The sequence below is a fragment of the Peromyscus maniculatus genome, chromosome 4, assembly GCF_049852395.1.
Source record: "Peromyscus maniculatus bairdii isolate BWxNUB_F1_BW_parent chromosome 4, HU_Pman_BW_mat_3.1, whole genome shotgun sequence".
NCBI lineage: Eukaryota > Metazoa > Chordata > Mammalia > Rodentia > Cricetidae > Peromyscus > Peromyscus maniculatus.
Window position 1 is genome coordinate 64,127,034 of NC_134855.1, and position 26,572 is coordinate 64,153,605.

Here is a 26,572-nt window from a genome sequence, read left to right on the forward strand (position 1 = left end):
AAACTAGGACTAGAATCAATGTCATTATCTACCAGGAAATACTTCCAAAGGTTTTCCCCTTTACGACTCCTGGGATGAAAGTTTTAATGAGGCTGTGAAAGAAAATAAAACTTAGTATTTAATAATACCATTCTGCTAAATAGTAGAAATGTACATCTAAAATTACGTTCTGGAAAACAAACTAGTAGGCTTCATCAATAATTTTCCAAAATGAAAATTGGTCTGATACAGTGACAGAGGAAGTATTGAGTACAATCTACATATAGTCCTCATTTCCAGCTACCCTATGAAACCATTAGAGTTTAAACAAATTCTGGAATAGTATTGTCTTTATTTGAAGCATAAAGAAGAAAACTATATACTGAAAAGACTGAAAAATATCTTTTCTTTGAAGATTTTTTATTTAGTGTATTATAACTATGTACAATTTTTTGAGATTATTATATAATTATATTTCCCTTCCATTTCCTCCTTTGAAACCCTCTCATAAGCTTCTCTCTGCTCTTTCAAATTCATGAACTCTTTTTTCTTTAATTTTTGCTACATATACATATGCCAAAGTATACACATGTATATTCACTAGTATAAACTGCTCAATTTGTAGAATAATATACATATGCATACTTCAGGAATAATCTTTTCGTATCAGATAGCTAATTGATGTGTTTTTCCCTCAGGAAGACTATTTTTTTCTTCTTTTAGCATTTCTTACTAGCCAGTGTTTCTTTTGTATGGTTGGGAGAATGTGGGCTTTTTCTCTGTTAGCATTAGCAGGTCCATTGGCATCTTCCTTGTTGAGTTCATGTTTAGACAGTCATGTTTTCAGTGTAGCATTTGACCACGAGACACACTCTCTCAGCAAACTCATTGATCCTCTCATTCTATATCCTCCCTCCTCTTCAGCAATGTTCTGTGAGCTTTAGGTGTGGGAATGTTTGGTAGATGTATCCATTGGGATTGAGCTTTCTCAACTCTGAATATTGATTGGTTATGGTTTTCTGTAGTGGTTTTGTCTACTGTAAAGAGACATTTCCCTGAAGAGAGATGAAGACTGAGCTTATCTCTCGGCATAAGGACAAATGTTTATAGATTGTTGCTAGAGATTACGCTGGTTAATAGAGTAGTAATTGTAGATTCTCCTCCAATAACTACTAGTACTGAGTAGTTAGCCAGGTTTTTAGTACCAGGCATGGTTTCTGCTTTTTGAGCAGGTCCTAAATCCAATTTAGGTTATCTAAATTGCATCCATTAGGTTATCTTGTGATACTGGTCATTGTTATGGCTCACAGACATCATAACTAGACAGAACTCTTGGTTTCTTCCCTCTGTAATAAGCTTGCATGAAAGATAGTCCTCAGGGAGGAGACATTGAGCTCACCTCCAACTCAGAGACTTATGAGTCTTATTTCAGAAATTCATGGTACCTTCAGTGATAAGGACTTACTTTAGACCCCTGAGGGGCAACTAAAGGTAATAGCAATAAGTTATATGTTTTGGGGTCCCTTGGACCACCTTGGCTCAAAAGAGGGTTTGTCTTGCCTGGCATTGAGGCTTTTATTAGGTGGTGTTGGAGTTTCATGGGAGCAATATCAACCCAAATGAAAAAAAAATTCATTAGAATGTATACTTATATTTATGTTCAGATATTTGATCAGGGAAATGGAAAAGGTAGGCTCTTTATGGAGTAGAAAGGAAGTAAATACAGAAGGAGGGTGAAGGGAAGTGGCAGGATACACATGTTTTGGTGAGGAAATGGGGGAAAGTGAACTGTTTAGAAAGGATCAAGGGAGGAAAATGAAGAAAAATGAGGGAGGATGGTACAATAGCAATAAGGATTCTAAAGACAGCCATAAGGAATCATGTTATTCACTATTTATCTAAAAGAACTCATTCCTTTTTGCTTAATGAAAATAAAACTTGTGTTTTGCTGGTGCCTACCAGGGAAATAATTTGCAAAAAACAAACTTTGTTTCTGCAAAATATATTGTTTGGCATATGGTAAATATTGAACAAAATATGTAATTGTAGCTATTAAATATCTATCAATCAAAAGAAAACAAGTCATCTAGTACATTTTTCTATGCTGCGTTAATCTCTCATCTCTAATCTCCCTGTCTGTCTGTCTGTCTGTCTGTCTCTGTGTATATGTGTGTGTGTGTGTGTGTGTGTGTGTGTGTGTGTGTGTGTGTGTGTGAGAGAGAGAGAGAGAGAGAGAGAGAGAGAGAGAGAGAGAGAGAGAGACTCTGTCTCTAGTCTCTGTCTCCATTTTTTTCTCCCTTCTTTTTTTTTCTTGTTTTTTTTTTTTGTTTTGTTTTTTATTATTTTATTTTACAATACAATTCAGTTCTACATATCAGCCACGGATTCCCTTGTTCTCTCCCCTCCCGCCCCCCTTCTCCCAGCCCACCACCCATTCCCACTCCTCCAGGGCAAAGTCTGCCCCCCCACCCCGGACTGAGATCAACCTGGTAGACTCAGTCCAGGCAGGTTTAGTCCCCTCCTCCCAGGCCGAGCCAAGCGACCCTGCATAAGCCCCAGGTTTCAAACAGCCAACTCATGCAATGAGCACAGGACCCGGTCCCACTGCCTGGATGCCTCCCAAACAGATCAAGCCAATCAACTGTCTCACCTAAGGTTGGATAAAGCAAAGGGACAAATAGCCAAACGAATGGAAACACATGACCTATGAACCAATGGCTGAGGGACCCCCAACTTTCTCCCTTCTTTTACATTTTTGGACAGAGTGGATGGGGACTGTAAAAACCACTAAGCTAGTCTTCTCAGTGGCTAGAAACAGAGTTAAAGTGAGGAAACAAACCGCTGGACTCTCTCCTTCATTGAGTAGGTGGGGGATCATTGGGTGACATGAAATGCTTTGTCAGTTTTATAGAGACAGTTAGCTATAGAAAGAAAGGTGAGGTCAAGAGAGCCTGCAAGTCAGTGGAGGCTGTTTGGGTTAATAAGGAACCAGACGCTCTTGCCCAAGGTGGTTGACTTTTGTTGCAAATAGGGGAAGTGATTGCTTTCCTTAGGTTTCCATTTACTTTATAAGAATCCTTTTGTTTACTGGAGTGCTTCTGTTTAAGATGTCATTAGTACTGCTATTTTGGGGCCTGCATTGGACCTGACAGATAGGTCTCAATTAGCCCAGCCTAGCCTGAAACTTGCTATATGGTCATGGATGACTTTGAACTTCAACTGCTTATCTCTACAACTTCCTAGTTCTAGAAGTAAAAGTGATTATCAAGACACTGAGTTAAATTTTTTTTTAATGTTATCCTTTTTAGACATAAACAAAGTAAATTGTCACCAAATAAATTTTATACAACATAGTTACAAGTAAAACAAAGTTCATTTATATTTACCTATATCATTGATATAAGGCTAAATCTCAAAACAGACTGAGAGTACAAGTGTATAAAATATTTTAAAGCTTTCAAAAAATTAATTTGCATTCTTAATTTAATTTTTTAAATATTAGCTCCTAATAGTCACAGTTTAATTGTAATGTTTGAAATCATTTTGTAAAATAAAATATAATTTTACAAGTGAAAACAAAATCTGTGAAAATTATTTTAATATTATTTCAATATAAAACTTCTAATATGAGCTTTAATGACAGAGGAAATTAAAACTATACTTCTTTATCTTCATGTATATTACAGATAACAAAGCTAAAATTAGATTTTTTTATAGCATTCCATCTGGGCAACATTCTTGTGATTCAGAAAAACCTATATTCACTTGTTAATATTTTTTCCATCACATCTTTTCTCTATTAAGCCAATTTAGTGAAGCAATTCCATCAATAATTACATTTGAGGAGAATTGCAAATTCAGTGGAGGAAGAGGCAGAGTGCCTGGAGGCTCTCAGGAATCCACAAGGATGACCCCACCTTGGAGTGCTGGCAGTGATCTAGAGATTGCCTGGACTGGCCTACTCTGGTGACCAGTCTAGCAAATATCCTAACTGTTATCAAGGAGCTTTTGTCCAGTGACTGATGGAGGCAGATGCAGAGATCCACGGCCAGATGCCAGGCTGAGCTCTGGGAATCCAATTGATGAGAGAGAGGAGGGATTCTGAAGCCTGGGGACTTCGAGATCATGATGGAAAGACATGCAGAGATGACTGGCCTGGCCACACTGGTGGAAGCCCATGAATTGTAGATTAGTGGTTGTGGAACCCTCATGGGACTGGACTAGGCTCAAGCAAACAAGATGGTTGTTTGGCTCGAACTGTCTGGGGGACACCCAGGCAGGGGGATCGGGTTCTGTCCCTTGTTCATGGGCAAGCTTTTGGGAGACAGTGCCTGTGGTGTGATGACTTGCACAGCCTTGGTGCAGTGAGAAGGGGCATACATCAGCCTAGGCTCAGTGTGCTGGGCTCTGCTGACTCCTGTAGGTGTAACCAACCATCTTATTAAATAAGAAACACAAAGCCAATACAGAGATAAAAGGCAAGAGGTCAGAGAAATAGCTAAGAGCTAAAAACCTTACCCTTCACTGTCGCAGTGGTCTTACCTCTCCGAAAGAGAGCTACTTCCTGTATGTCTGTCTTTTTCTAGTGTTTCTGTTCTGCCTTCTCATTGGTTGTAAATCCAACCACATGACCTCTTAGTCACTGCCTGTCTGTACAGACCTCGAGGTCTTCTATGGTTGGTATTGGGATTAAAGGCGTGTGTCTCCATGCTGGTTGTATCCTTGAACACGCAGAGATCCGCTTAGCTCTGCCTCCCAAGAGCTTGGATTAAAGGCGTGCACCACCACCACCCACCTTCTAAGGCTTGCTATTAGCTCTGACCCCCAGGCAACTTTATTTATTAACATACAAATCACATTTTAGTACAAATAAAATATCACCATAGACTCCCCATGGGAGACCTTGATTTGGGGGATTTAGGGATGTGGGGTGGCTTGGGAGAGAAGGCTGGAGGGTGGGAGGAGGGAGGAGGGAGATCTGTGGGTGGAATGTAGAGTGAGCAGAAAATTTTCAAATGAAGAAAAATGAAAAAAAAAAAGACTCCTCCATTGGTGGTTGGAGTGCAAACTTGCACGGCCACTTTGGCAATCAATATGGCAGTTCTCAGAAAAATGGGAGTCAATATACCTCAAGACCCAGTTATACCACTCCTGGGCATATACTCAAAGGATGCTTTACCATACCACGAGGACATTTGCTCAACTATGTTCATATCAGCTTTATTCGCAAGAGCCAGAAACTGGAAATAACTTGTGTCCATCAATTGAAGATTGGATAAAGAAAATCTGGTATGTTTAGACAATAAATTATTATTACTCAGCTCTTAAAAACAATGAAATTAGCTGGCAAATGGATAGAACTAGAAAAGATCACACTGAGTGGTGTAACACAAACCCAGAAAGAGAAACATGATAGGTACTCACTTCTAGGTGGATATTAGCAAGAAAGTACAATCCACGTGCTCAAAGGAGTTATATGTGCAAGTAAGGCTCAAGGGGGAACCCATGAATCTCTCTGTGAGGGGATAATAGAATAGTCATCACAGGTGGATGGAGGAAGAGGTCTGGATGGGGGTGGGTGGACATAAGAACAGAAAGAAGCAGGTTGGGGAAGGATTGAGGGAAAGAGTACGGGGAAAGACAACTAGAATCAGAGGCATCTTTGGGATAAGGTAGACACCTAGTCCAATGGAAACTCCCAGGAATCTACAAGGGTGACCATAGCTAGGACTCTTAGCAAAGAGGGATACAGAGCCTGAACCAATTGTCTTCTATAACCAGACAAGACTTCCAGTGGATGGATTGGAACACTAACCCAGCCATATAAACTTTGACCTACAATTTGTCCTGCCTTAATGATATACTGAACAAAGGTAGTCCAGAAATTATGGGAGTGGCCAACTAATGACCAGCTTGAAACCTATATGCTGAAAGAGAGCTCACTCCTAACAATACCTGGAGGGACAGGACCCAGAGTCTGGATAGTCCACAGACCTAGGATAGTACAAAATTGGCAACAAAAAAGGTAAATGAAATGATCCTAAATGTTATTCTGCTGTTCTCATAGATTACTACTTAGCCCAGTTGTCATCAGAGAGGCTTCACCCAGCAACTGATGGAAATAGATTCAGAGACCCACAGCCCAACATTAGGTGGACATTGTGAAATCCTATGGAAGAGGGGGAGGAAGGATTATGGGAACCAGAGGGGTTAAGAACACCATGGGAAAACACACAGTGAACTGACCTAGGCTCACTGGGGGCTCACAGAGACTGAACCACCATCCAGAGAATTTGCATGAGACTGCAATGGGCCCTCTGATAATGTGTTGCAACTGTGTGGCTTAATTATCTTGTTGGACATCTGGCAGAGGGAGTGGAGAATGTCTCTGACTCTGTTACCTGCTCGTGGGACCCTTTCCTCCTGATGGGTTATCTTGTTCAACCTTAATAGGAGAGGAGTTGCCTAGTATTACTGCAACTCCATGTCCCATGGCTGACTGATGTACATGGAAGGCCTGCACTCTTCTGAAGGGAAGGAAGAGGGAAGAGGTGGGAGGCACTTGTGGAGAGAGACTGGGATGAGAGGAGGGTATAAGGTAAACTGTTATCAGGCATGGAAAAAATAATTAATTGATAAAATAATAAAAAATAATTAAAATAAAGTAACCTAAATTAAACATTAAAGAAAAGAACTACAGGAAAAACTAAAGGAAAAAGAATAAGGCAGTTTGGTATGACTTCTTAATACGTCACATCAAAACACATCTTTCAAATGTTTTCCACGTGCACACACTGGAGTCATCCTACAAGAAGGCTTTATTTTGTTTAAGTCTATGTACAGAGTGTGTGGTGTGTGTGTGTGTGTGTGTGTGTGTGTGTGTGTGTGTGTGTGTGCGTGCGTGTAGCTAAGGACATGTGAGATCAGAAGCCCATAAGGGGGCTCTGCTTGAGCTGCAATTACAGTAGGTTAGGTTGTAAGCCACCAGATGTGGATGTTGGAAACTAATCTTGGATCTTTTACTATAGCAACACATGTTCCTAATGGCTGAGCCTCCTGACTGAAGGGAAATAGCCTTAAACTTTAGCATTCTAATCATCAGAAGCTGGAGTCCAAAATCCACAATCCTTAGTTCAAAACAAGATCACTTAACCCCTCTGTGGATTCCTTCTTGAGATTAAAATAAATGCTTCATTCTCATTATGCAGAAGTTTTGGCTTCATAATTCTCTAATATTACAGGGTATAGAGAATATCACACAATATAATTTTAACAATGAAGATCATTGTTTCTAATTTTCCAATCAGTTGTCTTTAAAACACCCATATTTATACCACAGATCTAGTATATATTTCACATTATTATAACATAGATTTCTAAAATGTTTCCTTAGTAATATCTAGGATCAAGTAATATAAAGAAAGCTTCACACACACAAATTAAATAAAGCATACAATAAGTTTCCAATAAAGACGAGGGAAAGACCTAATAGGAAACATAGAAAGAGAAGAGCCTACGTGCTGAGCACCACTGTTATCTTAACTGCCTATGGTCCTCCCTCTTCTTGATAACTCTACTGACAGCGCTTTTCACTTCTTTGTTTCTGAGACTATAAATGAGTGGGTTCAGCATGGGGATCACAATGGTGTAGAAAACAGAAGCCACTTGATCCTTTCCCAAGGAGTAGGACTTCTTTGGTTTTAAATAAGTGAAGATCATAGTGCTATAAAATATGGTGACTGCCACTAGGTGAGAGGCACAAGTGGAGAAGGCTTTCCGCTTTCCTGAAGTAGAACTGATTTTCAAGATGGCAGAGAGAATGGATGTATAAGACATTGATATGGTAAGAAGGGACACCATTAGAGTTGAACCAGAGACAATGATTATTATCATTTCAATGACATAGGTATCAGTGCAGGACAGTGCTAGAATTGCAGGTGTGTCACAGAAAAAGTGATTGATGACATGAGAGCTGCAGAAATTTAACCTGCTTAGACAGAGCATATTGACAGAGGAATCAATAGCTCCCATCATATAGGAACAAGTGAGGAGGGACTGGCAGCGTCTTGTGGACATAACAAGTGGGTAGTGCAGAGGGTTGCATATAGCCACATAGCGGTCATAGGCCATGGAGGAAAGAAGAAAACATTCAGCACCACCAAACAAGACAAAAAAGTACAACTGGGTGAAACAACCCATGAAGGAAATGCTCTTGTTTGAAGTCAGCAGGTTCTCTAAGGTTTTAGGTGTGATGACAGTTGAGTAACTGAGGTCAAGGAATGACAGGTGGGTGAGGAAGAAATACATCGGAGTGTGAAGCTGGGCATCTAGACGAATGACCAGCATCATGCCTATGTTCCCCAGCACAGTGACCAGGTATATCAGGAGAAACAGCACAGAGAGGACCAGCTGGATCTCCTTGGAATCTGTCAGTCCCATGAGAATGAAGTCAGGTTTATTTGTGTGATTCCAGGAGTTCATAGTGAATGGCTCTAAAATGCTGAGAAATCAAAAGCAATTTTAGTAATAGCTGTGTTTGGATTAAGAATTACAAATATCTATATAATTTATCTATATAATAAGATAATTTATTTTTAAAAATTAAAATATAAATTGTCAGATATTGATGCAGTTGTAGACTAGTATTTGAAAATTTAGAAAAACATCCAGTGTCACAAAGAAAGATTCTCCTACTCCAAATAATGTGTCTAAACAAGGTAGAGCTTTCCTCTTAATCAAGAGACTGTGCTTGGAAGGACAAAGCATCCCAAGGTAGAAAGTGCACATGGCCTAAGGCAGGTGGCATCTGTTCTTTCCCCCATTGACAGGAATCTGACCTCATAGTCTTTCTTAGCTTTAAAAGAATCCTTGACAAGAAAATGAAAGAAAGCAAGGAGGGCTTGGCTACCTAAAATTTCTAGAATATAGCTGGGTCTTTGTGTACACACAGGATTTATAGTGTGTGTATCGAGGTGGGGGATAGAACATTAACATGATAGTCTTACAAGGTGAAGAAGGTAAAAAGATTTGCATTGCTTGTCACAAACACAAATTTTACAATGTTTGATAGAAAACACCAATATTTAATATTTATTTTAAGCATGATATGACATTTTACTTCATCATCCCTGTTCCAGTCCCTTTTAGTTAAAATTAGAATTTAAAGCCGGAATAAAATGGAAAATGATACAACATATATCTGTCTACCTAGTGAATTTATAACTCCTATTTTTTTCTCTTTCTTTTTAGTAATATCGTGACTATGAGGGGAAACTTTTAATTTTCATATTATAAAGCTGAGAAATGTGAGGTGTTAAAAGAAAATCAATCACAAAGGACTATGGCAGTCTTTAGACATTTAACATAGGACATATTATTTCTTCATCATGTGGTATATTGTTTTATGTTTGTGGGTGTTTTGCCTTCATGTATTATACACCATGCACCATGATTGTGCAGTGTGTATGTGTGAAGACAGAGGAGGGTGTCAGATCCTCTGGAACTGTAGTAACAGTCAGTTTTGATCTGCAGGTAAGTGCTCTGAATTGAACCCAAGTCATCTAGAAAAAAAAAAAAAACAACTAGTGCTCTTAACCACTGAGTCATCTCTTTATCCCCTTAATTAAAAGCTTAGTAAGACTTTATAAGGAGCTAAAACTAATAGTTTGAATTAAACGTTTAAAGTGCAAATTGATATGCCTCATAATTAGAAGAAAGAACTATTTGTTCTCAGGGCTTTCCTTCCTGAATCCCTTTAATATTCATGAGCATGTGACAATAAAGGCTGTACAGTCACCTACATATTTTACTAAAAAACAAAAAAGAACTAAGAAAAGTTCAGAAAAGTTGCTGAAGTAAGAAAAATTAAAGCACTGTGATCCTTCCCAGAATCTTGATCTCTGAAGTTATAGCATTTTAAACAAATCTTATCAGGCTTGACAACTAATCAAGAATTACAGGGAACATTTACAATGTATCATTTAGTCCCCATTTAATCTCAAAATCATTAAACACATTATAAATAAATTTCAATCATAAATCACATTATTGTGGTAAATTAGAATTATAGATATTATAGTACTTGACCAATCTAAAACTAATAAAAATATACTTCAATGCACTTACATTGAATGCAGTCACTGACTTTGTCAACACTACATTTCTATTTCTGCAAATATCAACACTGTTCATGATAAGACCCAAACAAAATCACCTAAAATCATCTAAAGTTGGGGATACTTACTGTGAGCCAAGGATTGTCATGACACTTCTTTCTTTACTGTAGTCTAGAAATGCTTCAACATTAAATTTTTCTAGTGTATAAATTATGAAAGTATTTAAATGACTTGGACATTTCTATAACATAATGTTTGTTTTCATTAGGGTGGTTATATTTAAATTTTTGTGCATTCATTTTTTAAATTATCAATGAAAACAATCTATAATAAAATTTTGTTTGAGTCTGGTCAAATGAAAATTTTCATAAAAAGTTCAGTCTCTAAAGTATGCCAAATGCTTGAAAGTCCTCAAGTGTAGTGCATTGCCTCATCCTGTTTAGACAAAGCGCTTCATATACCAACACTGAAGATCACACAACATGAGACTGTCCTTAGATACCAGTTTCCAGGGGAATGAAATTGGCACACTTTCAAGGGCAAAAGTTCAAGGGCAAATGATCAATGGCTTGTTCTCTCAGAATTTCTACCATGAATCACAGCCTCACCTGGTCTTCTTTTCTGATATTTCACATGAAAAAAATTATTTGTTTTTAAACTGACCTAGTAACTATAGAGTTTTTTACATTGCATAATGATCACATAAAGTCTTTTTTATGATGATAAGCAATGTTTAGAGAAATAATTATTTTAAGCTTTATATCATAAAAATGAACATAATTTTTTATTGTGAGCATTTAAAAGCATGTTTATAGGAATAGACATATTAATCAGAAAAGAAAGTAAAGTACAACAGATTTCAAAAAAGTAAATGAAAAATTCAAATTCATTCTTGATATTTTGTTAACATAATTATAATTTGTCTCAATTATTTTCTCTTTGTGGGTACATACTTACTTTAGCACACATATTTGCTTAATTTTTTGCTTGTTCATTTGTTTTTCAAGATAAGGTTTCTCTGTATAGCCCTGTCTGTCCTGGCATCTGCTCCATAGACCAAGCTGGCATCGAACTCACAGAAATCCACTGCCTCTGTCTCCTGAGTGTTGGGATTAAAGACAGGTGGCACCACCGCCTGGCTATTTACTTAATTTTAGTCTACTATAGTCAATATTATATCCTCAATTTACATTTAAAATTGCCAAAAGAAATTAGTAAATGTTGTAATGAGGTTTTGAATAGTACATAGTATTTGTGTATAAAAATGATGTGAAATATAAATTTACTTATATGTTAGAGAGTAATTTATATAGTATTTATAAGATAATGTTTATTTAATAATTTATATTTATTTAGCAATATTTATAATATAATTTAAATAGTAGAAAGTAATCATCTCAGGGAAACTAGCATAGTCTTATACTTTTACCATTTCAATATGTCCTCAAATTACATTAAAATTTTTTTGAAAATTTGACAAGTTTTTGAATAGAAATGTAAAGTACAACAATGAACCTAAATATACATGATCAGAAGAACTTGCATTCAGTTTCTTATCTTTTCATTGATAAATTTCTTTCCTTTGTAATGCCTGAAATATTTCATGAATTAAAGTAAATTTAAAAGTTACTTTTTATTTTATATAAAAATATACTTTAAAGATGGTGAAAAAAGATGCAAACTCCAAGAATACCTATGACTAACAGCAACATCCCTAAGCTGTTCTAAATCTAGCACACTGAATGGAAAGTGGTATTGTTTTAAAGCTTGATGCAATATATTTTAAGTTAAGTGTCTGCTTTCACTATTCAACAGCTAGAAGATATCTAACACCCTGCTGATGTGACACATGGTATGAAGATTGTCACCTTAATCATTTAGCAGAGAAAGACCAAGAAATTTGGAGTAATAAAGCCAAAAAAATGACTGAATAAACAGGAGACACACTTGTGAATTTTACCAGTACAGGGTATAGAGGTAAAAGAAAAATGGGTGGAAAGAGTCTAAAGAAGGTAAATTTCTTAAAAGAGATATATGGATATTTAAATATAATTTGGCATTTAAAACAAGTTACTCTCATGAAGAGAAATAAAAGAATTGTAGTTTTCACACCTATGTACAGACAGGTGATATAATGTCAATAACAAGAAGAAGGATAATTAGAGATAAAAATATTTATTAATGCCAATAATATTAATATTCAAATTATTTGCATAATAATGCAATAATACACATATAAATAACAACAACTATTTCCACAAGAATAAAGATGAATTCTCTTTATGAGATGCTTATTCGAAATGTAAAAATGTGATAACTACAAGCCAGATATAATTAGGTAAGATCATAAACACAGCATATAATTTTTTAATGCACTCAACCCCTCATCATATTTATTCACAAAGGAAAATCAAACTGAAGCCACTATAGCAAAGGAATATATTTACATAGAGTTATGTCAAATACAATGCATCAATGACATATTTCAAGAATAGCCTAGAAATTTTCACACACTTAAACAATGTTATAGAACTCTATAATCATGTATTTTCTAATGCCATATATATATATATGTATATATATATATATATATATATACACATACATACATATACATATATATTTGTAGAATTTTACTGACTGGACATCACTCTACACAATAACAAAGTAGAAAGATTGCAAGTCAACTGAGCATAAATCTGTGACTCTAGGACACAAAGAATGTTTTACAGGTAAATGGAGAAAAACTGTAACTGTTATATTCAAATGGCTCAAAATTTTGTTCCTTCAGGGCACAGGTTGCCTCACAGTACCTATATGGTAGCTACAACCATCTATAGCTCCAGGGCCAGGAGATGAAATCCTCTCTTCCAGCCTCCCTGTGCATCAGGAACACACATGGTAGTGCATCTCTACTCATATAGGCAAAACACTCACATATAAAAAAATTTATAAACTATAAGAATATTTATACCTTAGTGTGATATTATTTTCATTGAAATACATACATATGTCTTCCTATTGCCTTCTGTATTTTTATTACATGAACAATTTATGAGCTGAAATGACCTCCTGATGAATTTAGTATATCTCATAAACAAGTAAAATAATGATTTATATATCGAATTCTAAGACGCTATGTTCTCAATAACTCTGTGGTATGTCTTTTGAAGTTACTCTACAATTTCCTGATTGGTGAAGTAACTATTTGAAATCATCCAGGTCTTTTTTTATTTGCAATGGGTATGGTTTGTCATAGAAAAAGTTTCCTGTGGATGACTCTCAGGAGAGCATTTTTCACATCTTTGTTCCTCAGACTGTAAATCAGTGGGTTCAGCATTGGAATAACAATGGTGTAGAATACAGAAGCCACTTGTGCCTGGGTGAGGGATGATGTGTTATCAGGTTGCAAATAGGTGAAAATCAAGGAGCCATAGAAGACAGTGACCCCTGTGAGGTGGGAGGCACAGGTAGAAAAGGCCTTCCACCTGCCAGCTGCTGATGGGATCCTGAGGATGGCAGAGATGATGATGAGGTAAGTGGAAGCAATGATGAGGAGAGAACTCAGGAGTGTGAACCCAGCTAGAACAAAGATCACAAGTTCTGTGCTGAAGGCATCTACACAGGACAGGGCTAAAAGAGCTGTGGTGTCACAAAAGAAATGATTGATGTAGGAATCACAGAATGGCAAACTGCTTATCACACAGATAGATATCAGAGAGTTTGTAAATCCAATTGCATATGGTATCACTCCCAGCCAGTTACACACCTTCTGGGACATAATCACAGAATATAGCAAGGGATTGCAGATTGCCACATAGCGATCATAGGCCATCGATCCCAGAAGGAAACACTCACTGCACACCAAACCAACAAAGAAATACATTTGAACAAAGCAGCCTACAAAGGAAATTGATTTCTGTGTGGACTGGAAATTGACTAGTGCCTTGGGTGTTACAGTGGAGGAATAAAATATGTCAATGAATGCTAAATTGCTGAGAAAAAAGTACATAGGTGTGTGAAGCTGAGAGTCAATTCTGATTAACATGATTAGCCCAAGATTGCCCAACACAGTGAATAAATAGATGAAAAGGAATATTAAGAACAGACTGACTTGTAATTCTGGATGATCTGAAAATCCACTGAGCATGAAGACTGTCACTTCTGTGAAATTATCCTCTGTCATTTTTGATAACTCAACCATTGATTTAACCTTGAATAAATAGTAAGAAAAATTAAAAAAAAAAAAGACACTCAAGACAAAAGGTCCAAGAATCAGTGTAGGCTTGACCTCCAGCATTGAGAACAAAATAAATAGGTAGTAAACGTTGAAAGACAATATGGTTTTTAGTATTTTTAATTTAATTTAATTTTTTTGTTTGTGTGTATGTGCATGTACCTGAAATCAGGTACCAGTAAAGGCCAGAGGGACTGTTGGAAATCTGGGAGTTGAAGTTACATTATGTAGTGAGCTGTCTGATGTGGGTGATGTTCACCAAACTCCAGTCCTCTGTAGAAGAAGCAGGTGCTCTTAGCCTCTGACATACATCTCCAGCCTTTGACTTATTTTTAAAGCAAATGACAAATACAAATGGATATTGAAATGAAAGGTTATGCAGAATTTTGAATGCTCTAAGACATCTTGTCTATAATAGTTACAAGATGCTCCTGCTAATTACATTATCATCTATCAAACTCTACCGCTGGTACAAAAGTTTACCCCCTATCAATTTATTTATTGGAATCAATCATTCAATACATTTATTTTTTGAAGTATTAGGAAATATAAAGCCTACTTAGAAACTGTAATTCATGTATTTAATTATAACTTCATATTGGATTCATAATTTTTTAACATCTAACTTACAAGTTATGGACAAGATGGACACATCTAATAGTGTCTCAGACTCAGTACATTTCAGTTAGTTTTCATGCTGGAAAACTGTAAACATCCAACTCACATTTCATTTTCATAAAGCAATTGTTCCTGTTTCTCTATTTTCTGTCACTTATCCTTTTTGTTGATGATTTCAGGTGCTGCAGACTTTAATGTATAACACAGTTCCTCTTCACCTGAGAATGTAGAGAACATGACTATACCCAACTTACAGCACACATGACGTCAGGAAGTAACAAGTTCTTTGTTCGAGAGTATTTCCCAAAGCAATGACGAAAAGTCTGAAAACAAATATTTAAACCAAAACATTATAAAGTGATCTCATGAAAACAGAAGTTACTTTTTTAATGCACTGACAAGTACATAAGTAAAAATGAAAGTAGAATGCACAATTAAAGCAAATTTGTTTTTATATTTAGCACATCATGCCAAAGGGGCTTGAATCCTATTGTTTCTACATAATCATTTAATGTGCCTCATGTCCACAAAGGTTCCTATATATTTATTTACATATTTAATATGAAGTTGTGCAATGATATCATATTCACTTGTCTGTCACTAAAATAACTTTCTTAAGTCTTACTGGAACATGCAAATTTGAAAAAGGAAAAAGTAATCTAATATGACAAGCATACACATTATATATATAACTATATCAACAGACATACTTGTTTAAGTATCATGGAAAGATAATGATGCTCACATAGACTTGCAAAAAAAGTCTATTTCTCTTTCTGTACCCATCCATTTACTTTTAATATCCATTAATTTTACCTCCTTTGATGCTCTGAGTTCCATGACTTATCGATGCAGTACTTTGGTTCTGTGATTATTAGTTTTACTTCTGAAAGACTATGTAGCACAAAGTTATTTTCGTCTATTGCAGACCATTATAAATATCATGATACTGATAACTTTTAGTGCCTTTGATAATATGATACCTCTTGTTGTTGTTTAATTACCTTGCCCTGATGAAGTAGAAATAAAAACTAAACTAACTGTCATTTGTTTTATATAATTTCCTTCAAAGTAAAAGTCCTTATTTTTCCTCAAACTTTTATTCATATTCAAAATATTTTATTGGTAGCATTATTTCTAAGAAGGCCACACAAAAAAATATTATCTATAACATTCTGTGCAATGGAGACTTCTTATATATAGACCTCTTCAAACTCCTAAGCTCACATAATAAAGGAGCTTGTCAGTTGCCACATTTGATCTCTTGAGGTTTATGTTTTAATTGTACTCTAAGGTTTGAATCTAAATAGAAGGAAATAACGCCAATGGAGACACTATTATAACGTGAGATTTTGGTTTCACTAGTCTGCTTGTGACATTTAAAAGCCAGGATTGAGCAACACTATAACATCAACACCGTGGGCTTTTTATTTTATCTTTAGAATACATTAATTATATTCACACATTCACATTTTTGATAATTTTAAGATTTTATATGAAAATTAGGCTGATATAAATAATGTAAATATTTAAAAAAATGTGAGTCTATGACTGTTTCAATAGTTATACCTTTGTACCCATGTGAGAGTGTCTTAATCTTTCTGATCCTTGGTGTCTATGATTGCCCAGTGGCAATACAGACATGTACCCTGCTTCTCTTTGAAAATTACATTAGATGATATATCACAGATGAGGCATCTTGCACAATGTTGAGACTAAAACAGATATTCAATGACTGACCTCTTCAAGCCTTTATCTAAATGGGTTATAAAATGATTTTATATTTATGCATAAATACTTATTACACTGTTTTCTCCAAGTGTGATATTTACAATCATGAAAAAAAATCACAGTTTCTGTCAATTATAAAAAAAAAGCACTACAAAGATTTAAAAATGATTTACTTTTTAGCTAAATAACCAAAAACAATGTTCTAAGACTCAAAGCTATGACCTACTGCTACATATCACTACAAGTGAGTGGGAGAGTTTTTGATCTTACCAGTTTTGGTCCAAGTAGTTTCCTTAAAATCATGATTGCATTTACTATACCATGCAGAATACAGTCCCCCATTTCACAGAGCTCAGAGCTTTAGTTCTTAATTTTCTTTCTGTGCCTGGAGAACATTTCCTTGTATCTTTGTATAATATTGCTATCCCAATATCTAAACATTGTTGCAAATATTCGTTTCATAAATGGCTACTTTCACATTTTAAAAAAATTTATTCTTCTTTCATATAATACATGTCGACCAAAGCTTCCCCTCCCTCCACTCCTCCCAGTTCCTCACCGCCTCCCTTCTCCCCCAGATCCAGTCCACTTTGCTCAAGAGCTGGCCTTCCAGGGACATCAAATGAACACAGCATAACAAGATACAAAAACACCGGATACAAACCCTCACATCAAGGCTAAGAATGGAAACTAAGTAGCAGGAAAGGGGTTCCAAGAGCAGACAAAAGAGTCTAAGATACCTCCATGTCCACTGTCAGGAGTCTTCCCAAAGCAAGCAAAAAGCCGTAACATATGCGGAGGACCTAGTGTCAATACATGCAGGCTCAGTAATTGCTGCTTCAGTCTCTGTGAGTCCAGATGAGTTCCATTTAGTTGATTCTGCAGGCTGTGCTCTCCTGGTATCCCTGACCTGCCCCCCTTTCCATGGAATTCACTGAGCTCTATCTCCAAGGAGAGGAAGGTCTTTGATGGAGAACTCCAGCCAGAGTTCTCTCTCTGCCTAATGTTTTACTGTGGGTCCCTGCATACTTTCCCTTAAGTTGCAGGAAGAAGAGTCTCTGATGACGATTGGAATAGGCACTGATATATGAGTATGTCAGAATGTCATTAGGGATCATTCCATCTACTTTCTCTCTGTCTCTATCTCTCTGTCTCTCTCTCTTCCTTTCTTTCTTATTTTTGTCAGTTGTGTTTGGTTTAATAGATTGAAAAACAAATACATTCCAAAGTTTATTTTCTTTATAATATCTAATGTACAAGTGCCTAAATTGCAAAGAAAAATTATGTAAAACTTGTATTTTTGTTGGGACGTGAACAAATATTTGGAATGTTGTAATACGAATCTTAAAATGTCTTATTAATAAAAACAAACCCAGTGACAGGTATTGGGGTGAATGCTGGCAGATCAGAGAGACAGAACCAGTCACAGCTTCCTCACCTTGCCAATTCCTCAGCTGATCCTGTTTTCCCAGAATGGAAGCCTCTGAGTCCTCATCCAGAGTGAATCTCAGCTGAACTGCTACTCAAAAGCCTAAAAGCTTAACCAACCCTTGTAGCAGGAATCTTAAAAGTTCTTATTAATAAAATCAAACCCGAGGCAAGTTATTGGGGTCCATGCTGGTAGATCAGAGAGACAGAACAAGCCACAGCTAACCTCACCTGGTCAGCTTCTCAGCTAGTCTTGTTTCCTCAGACTGGAAGCTTCTGTGTCCTCATCCCAATGGCTCTCAGCTGAACTGCTGCTTAAAAGCCTGAATGCTTGACCAGCCAAATGCTGAACCAGCCAAATGCTTCTAGTTTCTGGTCCTCACGCCTTATATATCTTTCTGCTTTCTACCACCACTCCCTGGGATTAAAGGCTGGCTTTCTGGGATTAAAGGTGTGTGTCACCATGCTTGGCTATTTCCAATGTGGCCTTGAACTCACAGAGATCCAGAGGGATTTCTATCTCTGGAATGCTAGGATTAAAGGTGTGAGTGCCACCATTTTCTAGCCTTTGTATCTAGTGGCTGTCTGTTCTCTGACCCCAGATAAATTTATTAGAGTACACAATATTTTGGGGAACACAATACCACCACAGACCCTAGTTCCTGGTTTTCACACCTTATATACCTTTCTGTTTCCTGCCATCACTTCTTGGGTTAAAGTCATGTGTCACCATGCCTGGCTGTTTCCAATGTGGCTTTGAACTCACAGAGATCCAGATGGATCTCTGCCTCTGGAATGCTAGGATTAAAGGCACGTGTGCCACCATATTCTGGCCTCTATATCTAGAGGCTGTTCTGTTCTCTGAGCCTAGATAAGTTTATTAGGGCGCACAATATTTTGGGGAACACAGTATCACCACAGAATATATTTAGGAATTACTCTTGTGTAGTAAAGTGACGAATGTAGGTTTTGCCCCAAGATCCATGACTTCACTAGCACTGAGTGGTTGGCTAGGCTTCCATTACCAGTCACAGTTATCCTCTGGTTGAGTGGGCCTTATGTTAAGTTAGAGAGCTGTAGGTTACTTTAGCATGAATCTTAAAAGTTCTTATTAATAAAATCAAACCTGAGCCAGGTATTGGGGTGAAATGGAAGACCAGAGAACCAGAACAAGCCATAGCTACCTCACCTCACAGTATCCTCAGCTGGTCTTGTTTCCTCAGACTGGAGGCCTCTGAGTCCTCATCCAGAATGGGTCTCAGATGAACTGCTGCTCAAAAGCCTGAATGCCAAACTGGCCAAATGCTTAACCAGCCAAATGCTTAATCAGGCCAAATGCTTCTAGTTTCTGGTCCTCACGCCTTATGAACCTTTCTGCTTTCTAGCACCACTCCCTGGGATTAAAGGCTTGCTTTCTGGGATTAAAGGCGTGAGTCCCCATGCCTGACTGTTTCCATTCTGGCCTGGAACTCACAGAGATACAGAGGGATTTCTGTCTGTGGAATGCTAGGATTGAAGGTATGAGTGCCACCATTTTCTAGCCTTTATATCTAGTGGCTGTTCTGTCTCTGACCCCAGATAAGTTTATTAGGGTGCACAATATTTTGAGGAACACAATACCACCAGAGGTTACCATTAAGGCATGTGTTCCACTCACTACTGCATCTTTATCATTATCCTGGCATCCTGGTCATTGATCTAGTACATAACACACTCTGAAAACCATGGAAAGTAGTTTTCAGGGGGGAGCCATTCAGCTCACTACCAGCTGAGGACCTTGGGCCCTATTTCTGAAGCATATAGTTTCTTCAGCAATAGGTACGTATCTTTGACTTTTGGAGGGCAACCAAGAGCAATACTAATAACCTATAATGTTTGGGGGATTATATACTCATGTATTTAGGAATACATACACACATGTTAACAACAATTTAAGAAAACTATCAATTTGAAACAGAGCAGGCTATAGCATAAGGGAGAGTTTTGAGGGAGGAAATAGGAGGAAGAATAACAATGGAAACGGTACTATAAATCACTGTCTTCAAGGATATGGCATGGTGCTACAATCATGAACACACAGCACAAATGACCAACTGCCCAAAAAACTGCACAAAATAATAAGACAAAAGATATTTGGGAGTAGTTGACTCCAGATGTGAGATGCTTTTGCAACAGAGTTAATGGTAAGGAATAAGTGAAGGTAATTAGGGAGTACATGAGATTCTAATGAATTGTATACCTGCATTAAACTGCTAAAAATAAGGTGGAAACTAAAATGAATGAAAAATGCAATATTTTCGGGAACATTCACAAGAATATTTTTAGACAAAGAAAGATTCTTGAAGTTTCTCAATGAGAACAATGATTGCAGATGAGAGAAAAAGAACCAAGTCATCAATTACATTGGAAACCACAATAATTGGTTGTGGAAGAGTGACAATACCAGGAGATAGAAATTCTAAGAATAAACATAAGCGGTTGGATAAATGAAAATCCATTGGCACATTTAATGTTTGATGTTTATTTATCTGCATACACTAATATTTGAGCTATTTATTGTTCTAGAAACATGAACACAGTTGTAGGATTTTTTGTGGTTTGTTTGTTTTTACAAGCTTACAATCACCACTCATTATGTATTACAAATCTGTTATGCTGAGTGTTAGCATGTCCAGATGTGCTCCCCTGGTGTTGTCTAGAGTTGTCTAGACATGGCAGCAATGGGGAATGAAGATTTAAATGTTCTTTCAAGCAAGCCAAAAAATGACATGTGGATATAAGCAACACATAGTTCTGAGTACCAACTAGTTTTTAAAATAAAATGGCATTTCAGAAAACTATATTATTTTGAGGAAGATGTTAAATTCTGATTTTTGATGAGTTTCAGTAGACACAGATAAGTGAAGGTATTTGTATTGGTTTGCAATACTTCTGTTCAACTGAAGGGTATAATATTTCCATAAAGGGAAAAAACACCCCCATTTACTAAATATTCCAATTTCCATTGTTCTAAATTAAAGATGGTATAGGAGAAATTTAAAATAAGTGCTATTTATTAATGTCAAATAGGAGAAGGCTTATTTATAAGCATACAATAGTATGTCTTTGATTTTCATCTCTCAGAGTTTTGTCATGTCTGACCTGTGATCTGTGTTCACATCTTTTGACCTGAGTTGTTTCATCTGTAAAACGGTCCACTGTAACAAAGAAATGCAGAGTTTTCTTATGTAGTCAGTTTTCCTTAATTATTACTATTTATATGATTCTTATTCTTCTCTTCCCCTCTGTTCTTGAAGAAAAGTGACAATCCTATTTTAAAATAGTCAATGATAGAAAATGGAGTCAATCAGTTATAGAGGATATTATATTTTTCAGAACTATCATTTGAGAATAAAAAGTAGATATCAGTGACATGAAACTATTTAAGAGAAGACTTCTGAGATTCTGCAAGGAAAAAACAACTGCCAGAAGGTTTGTACCTGTACTAAAGGCAGATGTTTGTGAAAACAGGGATGCTGAAAATTCATTCTGGGTGGCATTTTCACTCAAGGAAGAACAGAAACTATCATGAGTCTTTTCCATGTGGGGTTTTATTGTTCTAGAACAAGACAGAAATGTACTTGTCATGGCATGAAACAAACACTGTGAAAGCTTCCTATCTGCTTTTAGTGTTGCACTAAATGCCAATTTGTTTTTTCACATGCACATTTCCCTCTCCTCTCTCCCCTTGTGCCTTTAAACTAAGTATATGGACTTGTGTACATAATTATTGAGAAAGTGGTTCTTTTTATGAGTTTCAAATTAATACAGAAATAAGCCCTCATCTATGTCCCATCAGTAAACTCAATATAATTCTTAGAACTACTCACATCTCCCTAAAAGGAACTTGTGTTTTATAAGGGGGCTAGTTGGAAAAAGAATGGCTCCTGTGGTATTGTGAAAGGCCAATCTTATTATATTGCATATTTTATATAGTGCAGCAATGTATATAATATTCACATATATGGCATATATTTGCCATGCATATATGGGATAATAAAATCACAGTGAATAATTAATTTAATGCTAATAAAAACATTAAAAATTAAAGGCCTGCCATGAATGTATGTTTGAACAAAAATTGCTTTCAAAAATTCTTACTTGCTCCTGCTTGAAACACTGTAGGCATTTAACCACATCTTAGTCTATAGTATAAAGAAGCATGCCTTAAATATCTCTGTCTGGAAATTCATAGTCACTGAGAAAACACTTTTCTCTTAATCATTCTTCTCATGGCTTCTTTGGCCTCTTTGTTTCTCACGCTATATATCAAAAGATTCAGTACTGGCAGCAAAAGTGTGTAAAACACAGATAGGATTTTTTCTGTGTCCTGCGGAAAGCTTGAGCTGGTTCCCATGTAAGTAGATATCACAGTTCCATAAAAGAGTGTTACTACAGTTAAGTGGGAGGCACATGTCGATAAGGCCTTATAACTTCCCCTGGCAGAATGTATTTTCAGGACAGTGATAAGAATCCCCAGATAGGAGCCAACTACTATCAAAAACGTCGTTATGGTTGTAGCCCCAGAAAGAACAATGAATAAATCCTCACTGTGGTGGGTATCCGAGCAGGAGAGCTGAAAGAGTAATGGAATATCACAGAAATAGTGGTCAACGGCATTGGGCCCACAGAATGTCAGACTGAGAAGGCTTCTCAGGTGGGTGAGTGAGTTGGCACAGCCCAGCAAGTAAGAGCCAGACACCAGATAGATGCAAACCGTGGGGGTCATGAGAACCCTGTAGTGAAGTGGACTGCAGATGGCAAGATACCGATCGTAGGCCATTGCAGCCAAGAGGAAGCATTCTGCAGTCAGAAACATGTTGACGAAGGAATACTGTAGGAGGCAGCCATAGTAGGAGATGGTTTTTTGATCTATCAAGTAGTTTATCAACATTTTGGGAAGAAAGACTGATGAATAGCAGAAATCCAAGAAAGCCAAGTGGCTAAGAAAAAAGTACTTGGGGGAATGAAGCTGGGCAGTAGCTAAAATTATTATGATAATCCACAAATTGCCTACAACAGTAATGACATAGATTAAGAGAAACAGCACAAAGAGTATAGTATTCAGCACAGGGTCGTCAGTCAGTCCTAGGAGGATAAAATCACTTATCACACTCAAATTTCTGTCAGCCATTGATGTGATTCCTTTATGGGGGATCTGCAAAGAACCAGAGGAAAAAGGAAATGACCAGAGAGTACAGTTTACAGTCATGAAATCATTCTATTAGCATCTTCTAAGAACTTCAAAGCTTTCATTATCAACTATAATGATACAAATCAAATTCAAATTAGCCAAGTATGAAAAGTCAGCTTTTAAGAACATTTTCTTCAACATTCCTCTCATCAAGGAATTAAAATTAGCATTATGTGTCATATGAAGGAAGATGTGTGAGAACATGCAATACTCTTTGAAAGACACAATAAGAATCAAGTCTTTATTTTTTTTTCCTGGTAGAGAGTGTAGTCAGTGGGTCATGGGTAACAGAATATTCTAAACTGCCAGAATAAAAAAGATGGACTTTGCCTTCCAGGGGTTAGTACCTACTATGGAAGAATAAAACATGCAAGCAAACAAAATTCTCTCAGCATTTACTATGTAGGTTAAGACATCAAAAGAATGTTCTCTATTCAATTTAGGCAAGTTAAGTAAAACACAATATAAATGTATCAAATATATTGCACGTACACACACACACACACACACACATATATATATATATATAATAAGTATAAACAGACACAATAACATCTAATTTAATGTAGAGTGAATAATAAAGGAAAATGAGACTCAGAGTCTGGATTATGAAATGAAAATAAATTATAGTGAGATGTTTCTTTCAAATAACTTGTTCCGCTGTTCCACAAAATTAGTATTTGAAACAGTAAATAGCACTTACCATAAATGATCTGATTTTTCTGCAATTTTTACCCTTCAGTGTGGATTTGAAAACAGCATATATTTTGTTCACAAGGCTTTGATTTTTTCTTTTGTCTTTTAATCTCTTAAGTCAAGTGGACAAATCAATTTTAAGAAAGAATGTGTATACCTATGACCCAATTGATGATTTATAGATTTAACTTTTAATTCACAAAAGTTAGATAACTAGGTTAATTTTATTTTAAGATATGACTTCAAATAAATAATGTCATTTGTTGATTTATAACATACTTAGAAAGTGGGAAGGCAATGCTTATAGGAAATTCTTAACAAAGAAATTTTAGGAATATTTAATATACTGGGTTACAAGAATTTTCAGTAAGACAAATCCAGAGAATATTTTTCATAAATTTGATAGGAAACTTTATTTTAGCCAAACATTCATAAATATCATTTTTCACAATCAATGTATCCAGATCATCTGAGAAAGAGGTATCCCTGACTTTTAAAATAAGGTAAAGGATGGTAAGGTAGGGGCTCAAATTTCAAGCCAGCTATTTAACAACAAGGCAAATATTGCAAATTAGCATTGACTTTCTGTACTTTATGGAAACTGCAATAAAATTATGGCTTGTTTTCCACCAGAGCACTCAAATTTTTATAATTAAGTAGATTTATCTATAAACTTATCTCTGTGATAAGTTGTGGATGTCATCTAGAAACATCTGGGAAATTGTCAAACCTAACATAGGGTGCCTAGATATTCACTGCTGATAGATGCCTAACAAACACAGAAAATAAAGAAAAAGTAAGCATGTGCTGAGTAACTTCACAATGGCATTTTGGATTAATCTATTTTAAAAATTATTTTGGTTTAATAGTGTTCAGCATTTTCTCTTAATAAGTTTTATTTTAAGAAAACTGAATTTATCATAATTCCCATGTTTTTGTTCAATTCGGTGATTTCATAAAGGATTTTAAAATTTACCTAATTACAACTTTGTCTAGACTCTTTTCTCTTCTCTTTTGCTTAAAATAATTTATATTTCAGTAAATTTATATTAGAGTCTAAAACGTTTTTCTGATAATGAAGGAAAAATTTAATTTATTGTTCCTTTACTCAGCTTAAGAAACATCAACAGTTTATAGGAATTTTTCTAGATTTGAAAAGATTTCAACTACATTCTCTTTACAACTTGCAAAAAATAAAACTATACACCACTAAACACAGCTATCTGAAGAAATGTAGAACATGCCTACAGTGTGTCTCAGGAGTGACCATTGACTGTTGCCTTTTCCTGACTCCATTTCCTGAAATTCATGATCAGAAGGACTAGCACCAGGTAACATTGTGTCACTTTATATTCATGTGTTGGGGACATTGCTCATTTTGAAAACCTGTGAAGTTAATTATAAATGCTGTGCTGTAGTAACCAAGAAGGACACCTACCTGGTGTGAAGAAGCAGAATTGGTCCATCTCTAAATTTCCTTACTGTTGAGTTTATATTTGGCTTTTTGCCTTTGGAGGATGCAATCCCCAGGGCACTGTAAACACAGGGATTCATTAAAAATGCTTCAGGTAGCCCTGAGGAAGTTAAGGACTTTGCTATGTTCCCAAAAATGTAGCACAAAAAGAAAAGAGAAACATGAAAAAATATTTTCTATTTTGAAATTATAATTTACCTATTTTATATGTGTAAATTATATATGATATATATGCACATATATATATACATATATATATATATATATATATATATTCAGTGTGAAAGCACAAAAGACTTGGATATGATTTAATGTGAAGTGTGTATGTGTAGTTATGCTCCTCTCTCTATTTTCATATAGTAGATACTGTATGATGTTTGTAATATAGCCAATTAGGCAACCTGGATACATTTCTAAATCAACATTTTTGTCGCAATGGAACACTGAGTACCTAGAATAATTGAATAATGGATTAAAATATTTAAAGAGTTCAATGCAAGCCTTAATGGTATTCTAAATATTATTAATTGAAGAGTAGTGTGCATAATTAAGTAGCTAATATGTCATTGAAAACCAAACCAAATAAATAAATAAACAACTGCTTACAAAAGTGGCAGTAAGACCGAGCAGTGGTGGCTCATGCCTTTAATCTCAGCACTCAGGAGGCAGAGCCAGGCAGATCTATGTAAGTTTGAGGCCAGCCTGGTCCAAAAATAAATGGCAGTAAACTTAGAATACTGACTTCAGTATCTACAATAATTTAATCTAATATAAGGTAAATAATAGAATTGGCTTTGCTAAAATGATTATTTTTAATTAAAAATGTCAAAAAGTGTTTCTATTTACTAAATGCTTGCTATGTTCTGGGCACTCATGGCAGAGTCTTTAATCAACATATTTCAATATTCTTTTTTTATTTATATGTTTAAATTTCAACATTTCCTATGTTTCTTTCCTCACTTCAAAAACTTTGCATATACCCCTCCCTGCTATCCTTCAAATTCATGGCCTCTTTTTCCCTCAGTTGTTATTGCATGAATATGCCTTTTTGTATATACATT

General features: G+C 36.0%; 3 protein-coding genes across 3 annotated transcripts; all 3 read right to left on the bottom strand.

Annotated features, from left to right (window-relative positions):
- Positions 1-7,512: 7,512 nt before the first annotated feature.
- LOC102926245 (olfactory receptor 8H1-like) lies at positions 7,513-8,460 on the bottom strand. Its single transcript, XM_006989769.2, has one exon. It carries the CDS (start codon positions 8,458-8,460, stop codon positions 7,513-7,515), a length of 948 nt encoding a protein of 315 aa, XP_006989831.2.
- Positions 8,461-13,341: 4,881 nt separating this feature from the next.
- Or8i2 (olfactory receptor family 8 subfamily I member 2) lies at positions 13,342-14,418 on the bottom strand. The gene has a single exon (XM_006989723.3). It carries the CDS (start codon positions 14,392-14,394, stop codon positions 13,348-13,350), a length of 1,047 nt encoding a protein of 348 aa, XP_006989785.2. The 5' UTR covers positions 14,395-14,418; the 3' UTR covers positions 13,342-13,347.
- A 7,838-nt stretch (positions 14,419-22,256) lies between these two features.
- On the bottom strand, positions 22,257-23,281 carry LOC102906957 (olfactory receptor 5J3-like). Its single transcript, XM_006989724.3, has one exon. The coding sequence runs from the start codon at positions 23,279-23,281 to the stop codon at positions 22,343-22,345; it is 939 nt and encodes a 312-aa protein (XP_006989786.2). The 3' UTR covers positions 22,257-22,342.
- Positions 23,282-26,572: the final 3,291 nt, after the last annotated feature.